Genomic DNA, 14,279 nt, shown 5'->3' with positions numbered 1-14,279 from the left:
TATGATCTCCCCGTCCTACAGAGTGAGTGAATGGAGTTTGTGATCTCCCCCTGTTCTACAGAGTGAGTGGAGTTTGTGTGATCTCCCCCTGTCCTACACAGCGAGTGAGTGGAGTTTGTGTGATCTCCCCCTGTCCTACAGAGTGAGTGAGTGGAGTTTGTGTGATCTCCCCCTGTCCTACAGAGTGAGTGGAGTTTGTGTGATCTCCCCCTGTTCTACAGAGTGAGTGGAGTTTGTGTGATCTCACCCTGTCCTACAGAGTCAGTGAGTGGAGCTTGTGTGATCTCCCCCTGTCCTACAGAGTGAGTGGAGTTTGTGTGATCTCCCCCTGTTCTACAGTGAGTGAGTGGAGTTTGTATGATCTCCCCCTGTCCTACAGAGTGAGTAGAGTTTGTGTGATCTCCCCCTGTTCTACAGAGTGAATGAGTGGAGTTTGTGTGATCTCCCCCTGTACTACAGAGTGAGTGAGTGGAGTTTGTGTGATCTCCCCCTGTCCTACACAGCAAGTGAGTTGAGTTTGTGTGATCTCCCCCTGTCCTACAGAGTGAGTGAGTGGAGTTTGTGTGATCTCCCCCTGTACTACAGAGTGAGTGAGTGGAGTTTGTGTGATCTCTCCCTGTCCTACAGAGTGAGTGGAGTTTGTGTTATTTCCCCCTGTCCGACAGAGTTTGTGAGTGGAGTTTGTGTGATCTCCCCCTGTCCTACAGAGTGAATGAGTGGAGCTTGTGTGATCTCCCCCTGTCCTACAGAGTGAGTGGAGTTTGTGTGATCTCCCCCTGTTCTACAGTGAGTGAGTGGAGTTTGTATGATCTGCCCCTGTTCTACAGAGTGTGTGGGTGGAGTTTATATGATCTCCCCCTGTCCTACAGAGTGAGTGAGTGGAGTTTGTATGATCTCCCCCTGTCCTACAGAGTGAGTGGAGTTTGTGTGATCTCCCCCTGTTCTACAGAGTGAGTGTGTGGAGTTTGTGTGATCTCCCCCTGTTCTACAGAGTGAGTGTGTGGAGTTTGTGTGATCTCCCCCTGTTCTACAGTGTGAGTGGAGTTTGTGTGATCTCCCCCTGTCCTACACAGCAAGTGAGTTGAGTTTGTGTGATCTCCCCCTGTCCTACAGAGTGAGTGAGTGGAGTTTGTGTGATCTCCCCCTGTCCTACAGAGTGAGTGAGTGAGTTGAGTTTGTATGATCTCCCCGTCCTACAGAGTGAGTGAATGGAGTTTGTGATCTCTCCCTGTTCTACAGAGTGAGTGGAGTTTGTGTGATCTCCCCCTGTCCTACACAGCGAGTGAGTGGAGTTTGTGTGATCTCCCCCTGTACTACAGAGTGAGTGAGTGGAGTTTGTGTGATCTCTCCCTGTCCTACAGAGTGAGTGGAGTTTGTGTTATTTCCCCCTGTCCGACAGAGTTTGTGAGTGGAGTTTGTGTGATCTCCCCCTGTCCTACAGAGTGAATGAGTGGAGCTTGTGTGATCTCCCCCTGTCCTACAGAGTGAGTGGAGTTTGTGTGATCTCCCCCTGTTCTACAGTGAGTGAGTGGAGTTTGTATGATCTGCCCCTGTTCTACAGAGTGTGTGGGTGGAGTTTATATGATCTCCCCCTGTCCTACAGAGTGAGTGAGTGGAGTTTGTATGATCTCCCCCTGTCCTACAGAGTGAGTGGAGTTTGTGTGATCTCCCCCTGTTCTACAGAGTGAGTGTGTGGAGTTTGTGTGATCTCCCCCTGTTCTACAGAGTGAGTGAGTGGAGTTTGTGTGATCTCTCCCTGTTCTACAGCGTGAGTGGAGTTTGTGTGATCTCCCCCTGTCCTACAGAGTGAGTGAGTGGAGTTTGTGTGATCTCCCCCTGTTCTACAGAGTGAGTGTGTGGAGTTTGTGTGATCTCCCCCTGTTCTACAGTGTGAGTGGAGTTTGTGTGATCTCCCCCTGTCCTACACAGCAAGTGAGTTGAGTTTGTGTGATCTCCCCCTGTCCTACAGAGTGAGTGAGTGGAGTTTGTGTGATCTCCCCCTGTCCTACAGAGTGAGTGAGTGAGTTGAGTTTGTATGATCTCCCCGTCCTACAGAGTGAGTGAATGGAGTTTGTGATCTCCCCCTGTTCTACAGAGTGAGTGGAGTTTGTGTGATCTCCCCCTGTCCTACACAGCGAGTGAGTGGAGTTTGTGTGATCTCCCCCTGTGCTACAGAGTGAGTGAGTGGAGTTTGTGTGATATCCCCCTGTCCTACAGAGTGAGTGGAGTTTGTGTGATCTCCCCCTGTCCTACAGAGTCAGTGAGTGGAGTTTGTGTGATCTCCTCCATTCCTACAGAGTGAGTGGAGTTTGTGTGATCTCCCCCTGTTCTACAGTGAGTGAGTGGAGTTTGTATGATCTCCCCCTGTCCTACAGAATGAGTAGAGTTTGTGTGATCTCCCCCTGTTCTACAGAAGGAGTGTGTGGAGTTTGTGTGATCTCCCCCTGTTTTACAGAGTGAGTGGAGTTTGTATGATCTCCCCCTGTCCTACAGAGTGAATGAGTGGAGTTTGTGTGATCTCCCCCTGTACTACAGAGTGAGTGAGTGGAGTTTGTGTGATCTCTCCCTGTCCTACAGAGTGAGTGGAGTTTGTGTGATTTCCCCCTGTCCAACAGAGTTTGTGAGTGGAGTTTGTGTGATCTCCCCCTGTCCTACAGAGTGAATGAGTGGAGCTTGTGTGATCTCCCCCTGTCCTACAGAGTGAGTGGAGTTTGTGTGATCTCCCCCTGTCCTACAGAGTGAGTGAGTGGAGTTTGTGTGATCTCCCCCTGTCCTACAGAGTGAGTGGAGTTTGTGTGATCTCCCCCTGTCCTACAGAGTGAGTGGAGTTTGTGTGATCTCCCCCTGTTCTACAGAGTGAGTGGAGTTTGTGTGATCTCCCCCTGTTCCAAAGAGTGAGTGGAGTTTGTGTGATCTCCCCCTGTTCTACAGAGTGAGTGGAGTTTGTGTGATCTCCCCCTGTTCCAAAGAGTGAGTGTGAGTGGAGTTCGTGTGATCTCCCCCTGTCCTACAGAGTGTGTGAGTGGAGTTTGTATGATCTCCCCCTGTCCTACAGTGTGAGTGAGTGGAGTTTGTGTGATCTCCCCCTGTTCTACAGAGTGAGTGGAGTTTGTGTGATCTCCCCTTGTTCCACAGAGTGAGTGTGAATGGAGTTTGTGTTATCTCCCCCTGTCCTACAGAGTATGTGAGTGGAGTTTATATGATCTCCCCCTGTCCTACAGAGTGTGTGAGTGGAGTTTGTGTGATCTCCCCCTGTTCTACAGAGTAAGTGGAGTTTGTATGATCTCCCCCTGTTCTACAGATTGAGTGAGTGGAGTTTGTGTGATCTCCCCCTGTTCTAGAGAGTGTGTGAGTGGAGTTTGTGTGATCTCCCCCTGTTCTACAGAGTGAGTGGAGTTTGTGTGATCTCCCCCTGTCCTACAGAGTGAGTGAGTGGAGTTTGTGTGATCTCCCCCTGTTCTACAGTGAGTGAGTGGAGTTTGTATGATCTGCCCCTGTTCTACAGAGTGTATGAGTGGAGTTTGTATGATCTCCCCCTGTCCTACAGTGAGTGAGTAGAGTTTGTATGATCTCCCCCTGTCCTACAGAGTGAGTGGAGTTTGTGTGATCTCCCCCTGTTCTACAGAGTGAGTGCGTGAAGTTTGTGTGATCTCCCCCTGTTTTACAGAGTGGAGTTTGTATGATCTCCCCCTGTCCTACAGAGTGAGTGAGTGGAGTTTGCGTGATCTCCCCCTGTTCTACAGAGTGAGTGAGTGGGGTTTGTGTGATCTCTCCCTGTTCTACAGAGTGAGTGGAGTTTGTGTGATCTCCCCCTGTCCTACAAAGTGAGTGAGTGAGTGGAGTTTGTGTGATCTCCCCCTGTTCTACAGAGTGAGTGAGTGGAGTTTGTGTGATCTCCCCCTGTTTTACAGAGTGAGTGTGTGGAGTTTGTGTGATCTCCCCCTGTTCTACAGTGTGAGTGGAGTTTGTGTGATCTCCCCCTGTCCTACACAGCAAGTGAGTTGAGTTTGTGTGATCTCCCCCTGTCCTACAGAGTGAGTGAGTGGAGTTTGTGTGATCTCCCCCTGTCCTACAGAGTGAGTGAGTGAGTTGAGTTTGTATGATCTCCCCCTGTCCTACAGAGTGAGTGAATGGAGTTTGTGATCTCCCCCTGTTCTACAGAGTGAGTGGAGTTTGTGTGATCTCCCCCTGTCCTACAGAGTGAGTGGAGTTTGTGTGATCTCCCCCTGTTCTACAGAGTGAGTGTGTGGAGTTTGTGTGATCTCCCCCTGTTCTACAGAGTGAGTGAGTGGAGTTTGTGTGATCTCTCCCTGTTCTACAGAGTGAGTGGAGTTTGTGTGATCTCCCCCTGTCCTACAGAGTGAGTGAGTGGAGTTTGTGTGATCTCCCCCTGTTCTACAGAGTGAGTGTGTGGAGTTTGTGTGATCTCCCCCTGTTCTACAGTGTGAGTGGAGTTTGTGTGATCTCCCCCTGTCCTACACAGCAAGTGAGTTGAGTTTGTGTGATCTCCCCCTGTCCTACAGAGTGAGTGAGTGGAGTTTGTGTGATCTCCCCCTGTCCTACAGAGTGAGTGAGTGAGTTGAGTTTGTATGATCTCCCCGTCCTACAGAGTGAGTGAATGGAGTTTGTGATCTCCCCCTGTTCTACAGAGTGAGTGGAGTTTGTGTGATCTCCCCCTGTCCTACACAGCGAGTGAGTGGAGTTTGTGTGATCTCCCCCTGTGCTACAGAGTGAGTGAGTGGAGTTTTTTTTGATCTCCCCCTGTCCTACAGAGTGAGTGGAGTTTGTGTGATCTCCCCCTGTTCTACAGAGTGAGTGGAGTTTGTGTGATCTCCCCCTGTCCTACAGAGTCAGTGAGTGGAGTTTGTGTGATCTCCTCCATTCCTACAGAGTGAGTGGAGTTTGTGTGATCTCCCCCTGTTCTATAGTGAGTGAGTGGAGTTTGTATGATCTCCCCCTGTCCTACAGAGTGAGTAGAGTTTGTGTGATCTCCCCCTGTTCTACAGAAGGAGTGTGTGGAGTTTGTGTGATCTCCCCCTGTTTTACAGAGTGAGTGGAGTTTGTATGATCTCCCCCTGTCCTACAGAGTGAATGAGTGGAGTTTGTGTGATCTCCCCCTGTACTACAGAGTGAGTGGAGTTTGTGTGATCTCTCCCTGTCCTACAGAGTGAGTGGAGTTTGTGTGATTTCCCCCTGTCCGACAGAGTTTGTGAGTGGAGTTTGTGTGATCTCCCCCTGTCCTACAGAGTGAATGAGTGGAGCTTGTGTGATCTCCCCCTGTCCTACAGAGTGAGTGGAGTTTGTGTGATCTCCCCCTGTCCTACAGAGTGAGTGAGTGGAGTTTGTGTGATCTCCCCCTGTCCTACAGAGTGAGTGGAGTTTGTGTGATCTCCCCCTGTCCTACAGAGTGAGTGGAGTTTGTGTGATCTCCCCCTGTTCTACAGAGTGAGTGGAGTTTGTGTGATCTCCCCCTGTTCCAAAGAGTGAGTGGAGTTTGTGTGATCTCCCCCTGTTCTACAGAGTGAGTGGAGTTTGTGTGATCTCCCCCTGTTCCAAAGAGTGAGTGTGAGTGGAGTTTGTGTGATCTCCCCCTGTCCTACAGAGTGTGTGAGTGGAGTTTGTATGATCTCCCCCTGTCCTACAGTGTGAGTGAGTGGAGTTTGTGTGATCTCCCCCTGTTCTACAGAGTGAGTGGAGTTTGTGTGATCTCCCCCTGTTCTACAGAGTGAGTGGAGTTTGCGTGATCTCCCCTTGTTCCACAGAGTGAGTGTGAGTGGAGTTTGTGTTATCTCCCCCTGTCCTACAGAGTGTGTGAGTGGAGTTTGTATGATCTCCCCCTGTCCTACAGAGTGTGTGAGTGGAGTTTGTGTGATCTCCCCCTGTTCTACAGAGTGAGTGGAGTTTGTATGATCTCCCCCTGTTCTACAGATTGAGTGAGTGGAGTTTGTGTGATCTCCCCCTGTTCTAGAGAGTGTGTGAGTGGAGTTTGTGTGATCTCCCCCTGTTCTACAGAGTGAGTGGAGTTTGTGTGATCTCCCCCTGTTCTACAGTGAGTGAGTGGAGTTTGTATGATCTGCCCCTGTTCTACAGAGTGTATGAGTGGAGTTTGTATGATCTCCCCCTGTCCTACAGTGAGTGAGTAGAGTTTGTATGATCTCCCCCTGTCCTACAGAGTGAGTGGAGTTTGTGTGATCTCCCCCTGTTCTACAGAGTGAGTGTGTGGAGTTTGTGTGATCTCCCCCTGTTTTACAGAGTGGAGTTTGTATGATCTCCCCCTGTCCTACAGAGTGAGTGAGTGGAGTTTGTGTGATCTCCCCCTGTTCTACAGAGTGAGTGAGTGGGGTTTGTGTGATCTCTCCCTGTTCTACAGAGTGAGTGGAGTTTGTGTGATCTCCCCCTGTCCTACAAAGTGAGTGAGTGAGTGAGTGGAGTTTGTGTGATCTCCCCCTGTTCTACAGAGTGGGTGAGTGGAGTTTGTGTGATCTCCCCCTGTTTTACAGAGTGAGTGTGTGGAGTTTGTGTGATCTCCCCCTGTTCTACAGTGTGAGTGGAGTTTGTGTGATCTCCCCCTGTCCTACACAGCAAGTGAGTTGAGTTTGTGTGATCTCCCCCTGTCCTACAGAGTGAGTGAGTGGAGTTTGTGTGATCTCCCCCTGTCCTACAGAGTGAGTGAGTGAGTTGAGTTTGTATGATCTCCCCCTGTCCTACAGAGTGAGTGAATGGAGTTTGTGATCTCCCCCTGTTCTACAGAGTGAGTGGAGTTTGTGTGATCTCCCCCTGTCCTACACAGCAAGTGAGTGGAGTTTGTGTGTTCTCCCCCTGTCCTACAGAGTGAGTGAGTGGAGTTTGTGTGATCTCCCCCTGTTCTACAGTGTGAGTGGAGTTTGTGTGATCTCCCCCTGTCCTACACAGCGAGTGAGTGGAGTGTGTGTGATCTCCCCCTGTTCTACAGTGTGAGTGGAGTTTGTGTGATCTTCCCCTGTCCTACACAGCGAGTGAGTGGAGTTAGTGTGATCTCTCCCTGTGAGCCGAAGACACACACACAGGCAGAAAAAGTCACAGACATACACAGAGACACAAACACACAGAGAGACACACACAGACAAAGATGACAAAGATCTTCCGTGTAGCCTGAAAAACACCGTTGGGGCAAGTGCTGTTAGTGAGCACCAGACAGGCACGGACAAAGAGAGACACAGAGAGAGAGACACAGAGAGAGACACACACACACAGACACAGAGAGAGACACACACACAGAGACACAGAGAGAGAGACACACACAAAGACACAGGCATATGTACAATCTCGTGCCACTCACTTTCCCTCAAGGGCACGACCACAACCGCTACCCAGGGTGAGGATCGCGATGGCGAGGATGAGAAGGAGAATCTCACACGGAGGAGGTAGCGGCCACCGGGATCGTCCAGCGCCGAGGAGACGTCGCACCGCGTCTCCGTTGTGGCAGCGCAGACGGTCTGCCAGCGGGCTCGTCTGAAGCTGCGCAGACAGAGACACAGGGAGGAGTGGTGAGGGTGGTGAGGAGCCAGTGGGTGAGAGAGACGTGTGTGTGTGTGAGTGGGTTGGTGGGTGAGTGGGTTGGTGAGTGAGTGGGTGAATGGGTGTGTGTGTGAGTGAGTGGGTTGGTGGGTGAGTGGGTTGGTGAGTGAGTGGGTGAGTGGGTTGGTGAGTGGGTGAATGGGTTGGTGAGTGAGTGGGTGAATGGGTGAGTGGGTGATTGAATGGGTGAGTGAGTGGGTGATTGAGTGGGTTGGTGAGTGAGTGGGTGAGGGGGTTGGTGAGTGGGTTGGTGAGTGAGTGGGTGAGTGAGTGGGTTGGTCAGTGAGTGGGTTGGTGAGTGGGTTGGTGAGTGAGTGGGTGAGTGGGTGGGTGAGTGGGTTGGTGAGTGGGTAAGTTGGTTGGTGAGTGGATGAGTGAGTGGGTTGGTGAGTGAGTGGGTGAGTGAGTGGGTTGGTGAGTGAGTGGGTGAGTGGGTTGGTGAGTGAGTGGATGAGTGGGTGGGTGAGTGGGGTGGTGAGTGAGTGGGTAAGTTGGTTGGTGAGTGGGTGAGTGAGTGGGTTGGTGAGTGAGTGGGTTGGTGAGTGGGTTGGTGAGTCAGTGGGTGAGTGGGTGGGTGAGTGGGTTGGTGAGTGAGTGGGTAATTGGTTGGTGAGTGGGTGAGTGGGTTGGTGAGTGAGTGGGTGAGTGAGTAGGTTGGTGAGTGAGTGGGTGAGTAAGTGAGTGGGTGAGTGAGTGGGTGAGTGGGTTGGTGAGTGGGTTGGTGAGTGAGTGGGTGAGTGAGTGGGTTGTGAGTGAGTGGCTGAGTGAGTGAATGGGTTGGTGAGTGAGTGGGTTGGTGAGTGAGTGGGTAATTGGTTGGTGAGTAGGTGAGTGAGTGGGTTGGTGAGTGAGTGGGTGAGTGAGTAGGTTGGTGAGTGAGTGGGTGAGTAAGTGAGTGGGTGAGTGGGTTGGTGAGTGGGTTGGTGAGTGAGTGGGTGAGTGAGTGGGTTGTGAGTGAGTGGGTTGTGAGTGAGTGGCTGAGTGAGTGGGTGAGTGAATGGGTTGGTGAGTGAGTGGGTTGGTGAGTGAGTGGCTGAGTGAGTGAGTGAGCATCTCACAGTTTGCTCTGAACTGTGTATGTAACATTCAGGAACGTTGAGTTGGTCGTGGTCGTGGTGGTCGAGTTGATGGTTAAAGGATCAACAAGTGGGGGTCTATCCCCTCCATCCCCACTGGGAGCCGCTTCAACGGGGTCCCAGCAAAGGGTCGCCAGGAGGTCTCGAGACTCCAAACGAACATTCAGTGGGAACAGCGGAACTGGGCAGATGGGGAAAAACACTCAAGAGTGCGCTAACCACTGCACCACCACTCCTCACTCACACACACAGTGCGTTAACCACTGCACCACCACTCCCCACACACTTACACACACAGTGTGTTAACCACTGCACCACCACTCCACACACACACAGTGCGTTAACCACTGCACCACCACTCCCCACTCACACCCACACAGTGCGCTAACCACTGCACCACCACTCCCCACTCACACACAGTGCGTTAACCACTGCACCACCACTCCCCACAAACACAGAGTGCGTTAACCACTGCACCACCACTCCCCACACACTCCCACAGTGCGCTAACCACTGCACCACCACTCCCCACTCACAGACACACAGTGCGCTAACCACTGCACCACCACTCCCCACCCACACACACAGTGCGCTAACCACTGCACCACCACTCCCCACCCACACACACAGTGCGCTAACCACTGCACCACCACTCCCCACACACTCACACAGTGCGCTAACCACTGCACCACCACTCACACACAGTGCGCTAACCACTGCACCACCACTCCTCACTCACACAGTGCGCTAACCACTGCACCACCACTCCCCACTCACACACAGTGCGCTAACCACTGCACCACCACTCCCCCCACAATCACAACCTGGCACCCGATTTATCGACCACCTCGGGCTCTGCTCACCGTGGCTGCTGCACGTGACGAGGTGGTGGAGGAGGAGGAGAGGCAGGATGAAGGGGAAGAGTAGGCCAAGTTTGTAGAGTTTCGACATCGCCATTAACCCCACACGCAGCCACGCGTCCGCCTCACCCAAGTCACGTGCTGAGGAAATCGATTCAAGGTTAAATTAAAAACTCGGATCGATTCCTATGGGGATAACATATGCGAATCGATAGTGGTCAAAAATCGAGCCGATGGCATCGATCCCTATTGGGACTGCATTGGAATTGACGTTGGTCGTGAGTGTAAAATGGAATCGAATACATTTTCGATAACATGGGAATTGATTATGGCGATTTGTTCTAATAACATAGGAATCGATCTAGCTAGTGATTTAAAGCGTATAGAATCGAATCCCATTGGGATACCTACCATGAGAATCGATTGTGTTAGAAAAGGAGAGCGTTTGAATCGATTCCTATTGAGATAACATTGTAGTCTATGAATCAGAAATCAGAATCAGAAAGGGTTTTTTTCGCCATGAAAGTTCACACCAATACGGAATTTACTTTGGCAGGATGGTGCATACATTCAACATATAGGAATCTAAAATCTTAAATAAGTTTTAAACAAGTCTTACTATTATAAGGGTTAAAAGTCTAACACCAAGGGGCTGAAGTATATAAAATTGAATACATATCGAATATAAAATAGCTTTAAGATATAATTTAAAAATAAAAAATACAAACAGGTTAACATAGTTAATATCGGCAAGGTGTCATCATGTAGATAAAATGTTAGAATCAGTGTTAGCCCTTGGCCTCGTTTAACAGGCCAGCAGCAGATGGGAAGAAACTGTTTTTATGGCGTGAGGTTTTGGTCCTGATGGGCCGAAGCCTTTTGCCAGAGGGGAGTAGCTGAAACAGAGAGTGTCCAGGGTGGGAGGAATCCGCCACAATCTTCCTCGCTCGCCTCATGGACCTTGTTGTGTGCAGGTCCTCGAGGGTTGGTAGATTGCAGGTAATTACCTTCTCAGCAGTGTGGATGATACGCTGCAGTCTGCTCTCGTCCTTGGCAGTGGCAGCAGCGTACCAGATGGTTATGGAGGAGGTGAGGATGGATTCAATGATCGCTGTATAGAATTGCACCATCATTGTCTTTGGCAGGTTGAATTTCTTCAGCTGCCGTAGAAAGTGCATCCTCTGTTGAGCTCTCTTGGTGAGGGAGCTGATGTTCAGTTCCCACTTGAGGTCCCGGGAGAGAATAGTGCCCAGGAAGCGGAAGGACTCTACAATTTTGACTGGGGAGTCTAACAGGGTGATGGGGGTGAGGGGGGCTGTATTCTTCCTGAAGTCCACAACCATCTCAACTGTCCTTAGAGCATTTAGCTCTAAGTTGTTCTGGCTACACCAGGTCACCAGGTTGTCAGCTTCCCACCTATAGTCAGACTCATCCCCACCAGAGATCAGCCCAATGAGGGTGGTGTCGTCCGACAAACTTCAAGAGTTTGACGGACAGATGATTGGAGGCGCAGCTGTTGGTATACAGGGAGAAGAGCAGTGGGCAAAGGACGCAGCCCTGAGGAGTTCCCGTGCTGATGGACCTGGAGTCAGAGACTTCTGTTCCCGGCTTAACGCACTGCTTCCTGTCAGAGAGGAAGTCTGTGATCCACCTGCAGGTGGAGTAGGGCACGTTCAGCTGGAAGAGCTTGTCCTGAAGCAGGGCAGGGATGATGGTGTTGAAGGCAGAGCTGAAGTCCACAAACAGGATCCTGGCGTAGGATGCTGGGGCATCCAGATGCTGTAGGGTGAAGTGGAGGGCCATGTTAACTGCGTCGTCCACAGACCTGTTGGCTCTGTAGGCAAACTGAAGGGGGTCCAGGAGAGGGTCTGTGATGGCTTTGAGGTGTGCCAGGACCAGGCGCTCAAAAGACTTCATTACCACAGATGTAAGGTCGACCGGTCTGTAATCATTTAGTCCTGTTGGCCTTAGCTTTTTGGGCACAGGGATGATGGTGGAGGACTTGAGACAGGCTGGTACATGGCATGTCTCCAGGGAGGTGTTAAAGATGTTGGTGAACACCGGAGACAGCTGGTCAGCGCAGTGCCTGAGGGTGGCTGGAGAGACAGAGACCGGCCCGGCTGCTTTGCGTGGATTCTGCCTCTTGAAAAGTCTATTAACTTCTCCCTCCTGAAAGGAGATAGTCGTCTCTGTAGTATTGGTGGGGGATGGGGCCTCTTGGGTTGGAAGGGGTGGTTCAGGACAGTCCAATTGTCTTTCAAATCTACAGTAGAACTCGTTCAGGTCGTTGGCTAGGCGGGAGTTGTTAGTGGTGTGGGGGGCTCTGGGGTTGTAGTTGGTGATCTGCCTGAGCCCTCTCCAGACAGAAGCAGCGTCGTTTGTAGAGAACTGGTGTTTTAGTCTCTCTGAGTACAGTCGTTTAGCCTCTCTCACCGCTTTGCTAAACCTGTTCTTCGACTCCTTGAATCTGTCTCTATCTCCACTCCTAAACGCTTCCTCCTTCTCCAACCTCAACCTTCTGAGCTTTGCTGAGAACCAGGGCTTATTGTTGTTAAAGTTCACCCTGGTACGTGTTGGGATACAGCAGTCCTCACAGAAGCTGATGTAGGACGTCACAGCCTCATTGAGTTCATCCAGACTATTGGTAGCAGTCGTGAACATATCCCAGTCAGTACAGTCTAAGCACGCCCGCAAATCTTCCACAGCCTCACTGGTCCACTGTTTAGATGTCCTCACAGCAGGTTTACAGAGTTTTGGTTTCTGCCTGTATGCAGGAATCAGGTGGACTATGGCATGGTCAGAGTGTCCTAGTGCTGCTCGGGGGACGGCGTGGTAGGCTCTACTGACTGTAGTGTAGCAGTGATCCAGAGTGTTCCCTTCTTTGGTTGGGCATTTAATGAATTGTATGTATTTGGGGAGTTCGTGGCTGAGATTACCTTTGTTAAAGTCGCCAAGTACGATAACCAACGAATCTGGATTTGCTCGCTCCACACTCAGAATCTGATCGGCGAGCATGCGTTGGGCCTCTTTAACCTGAGGACAAGGCGGCAAATAAACTCCGACCAAAATGAGCGACGCGAACTCGCGAGGCGAGTAAAACGGTTTACAGGTTATAAAAATTGATTCAAGGAGTGGAGAACAATGTTGCAGAATCACTGTGACATCTACACACCAGCCACTATTAATGTAAAAACAAATACCACCGCCTTTCGTCTTGCCGGAGAGTGCTATGTCACGATCCGATCTTACAAGATGGAATCCTGCTAGTTGTAGCGAAGTGTCCGGAATCAAATCACACAGCCATGTTTCCGTGAAGCACAAAACAGAAGCTGAAAGAAAGTCTTTGTTTTTTACCATCAGTAGCTGAAGTTCATCCATTTTGTTGTACAGTGAACGTACGTTGGAGAGGAAAAAGCTCAGAAGCACTGTTCGGATCCCGCGTCTGTGTAGCCGTACTAGAGCCCCCGACCGTTTACCCCTTGGGCGGCGTTTCGCTGCTTGAGCAAAGCCTAGCGCGGCATTGACTAGAATGCCTACTAATTCTGCCGCTGGAAGCAGAAAAGTAGAAATTAAATCCACAGGAGTTGTTTCCCTGATATTTAAAAGTTCGTCTCTTGTTAAAGAACTCCGAAAATCTTGGCAAAACACTGAATTGACAGACAAAACAAGACAAAACAGGGCGCACCGACCGGCTGAGGCTACTATCATCGGCGCCATCTTCGCACCAGCACGGGTGTGCTGAACAGCAGGACTCTCTCACCAGCACTGGTGTGTTGAACAGTAGGCCCCTCTCACCAGCATGGGAGTGGTGAACAGCAGGCCCCTCTCACCAGCACGGGTGTGATGAATAGTAGGCCTCTCTCACCAGCACGGGTGTGTTGAACAGCAGGCCCCTCTCACCAGCACGGGTGTGCTGAACAGTAGGCCTCTCTCACCAGCACGGGTGTGCTGAACAGCAGGCCCCTCTCACCAGCACGGGTGTGTTAAAACAGCAGGCCCCACTCACCAGCACGGGTGTGTTAAACAGCAGGCCCCTCTCACCAGCACGGGTGTGTTGAACAGCAGGCCCCTCTCACCAGCACGGGTGTGCTGAACAGTAGGCCCCTCTCACCAGCACGGGTATGTTGAACAGCAGGCCCCTCTCACCAGCACGGGTGTACTGAACAGTAGGCCCCTCAACACGGGTGTGCTGAACAGCAGGCCTCTCTCACCAGCACGGGTGTGCTGAACAGCAGGCCCCTCAACAGCAGGCCCCTCTCACCAGCACGGGTGTGCTGAACAGCAGGCCCCTCAACACGGGTGTGCTGAACAGCAGGCCTCTCTCACCAGCACGGGTGTGCTGAACAGCAGGCCCCTCTCACCAACACGGATGTGATGAACAGCAGGCCCCTCTCACCAGCACGGGTGTGCTGAACAGCAGGCCCCTCAACAGCAGGCCTCTCTCACCAGCGCAGGTGTGCTGAACAGCAGGCCTCTCAACAGCAGGCCTCTCTCACCAGCAAGGGTGTGCTGAACAGCAGGCTCCTCAACACGGGTGTACTGAACAGCAGGCCTCTCTCACCAGCACGGGTGTGATGAACAGCAGGCCTCTCAACAGCAGGCCTCTCTCACCAGCACGGGTGTGATGAACAGCAGGCCTCTCTCACCAGCACGAGTGTGTTGAACAGCAAGCCCCTCTCAAGACAAAACTGGACAAAACAGGGCGCACCAACCGGCCGAGGCTGCCATCATCGGGGCCATGAACTCTGTCCTAGTGGTCTTCCCCCCATGTGTACTGTCGCCTGCT

The 14,279-nt window shown here is 51.4% G+C and overlaps 1 protein-coding gene across 1 annotated transcript in view; it reads right to left on the bottom strand.

Annotated features, from left to right (window-relative positions):
• The window catches only part of LOC142908937 (uncharacterized), a 67,661-nt gene extending 58,019 nt beyond the window's left edge, over positions 1-9,642 (bottom strand). Inside the window, exons 1-3 of the mRNA XM_076059610.1 lie at positions 9,497-9,642; positions 8,616-8,814; positions 7,319-7,497 (exon numbers count right to left, since the gene is read on the bottom strand). Of these exons, the coding sequence (XP_075915725.1) occupies positions 7,319-7,497; positions 8,616-8,814; positions 9,497-9,590 (472 nt within the window). The 5' untranslated portion in view covers positions 9,591-9,642. The remainder of the gene's footprint in view (positions 1-7,318; positions 7,498-8,615; positions 8,815-9,496) is intronic.
• Between the last annotated feature and the right edge of the window lie 4,637 nt (positions 9,643-14,279).

The sequence above is a fragment of the Petromyzon marinus genome, unplaced genomic scaffold, assembly GCF_048934315.1.
Source record: "Petromyzon marinus isolate PM22_M1 ecotype Great Lakes invasive population unplaced genomic scaffold, UKy_Petmar_22M1.pri1.0 PM_G_Scaffold_11, whole genome shotgun sequence".
NCBI classification, from domain to species: Eukaryota; Metazoa; Chordata; class Hyperoartia; order Petromyzontiformes; family Petromyzontidae; genus Petromyzon; species Petromyzon marinus.
This window is presented reverse-complemented; position numbering and strand designations above follow the sequence as displayed.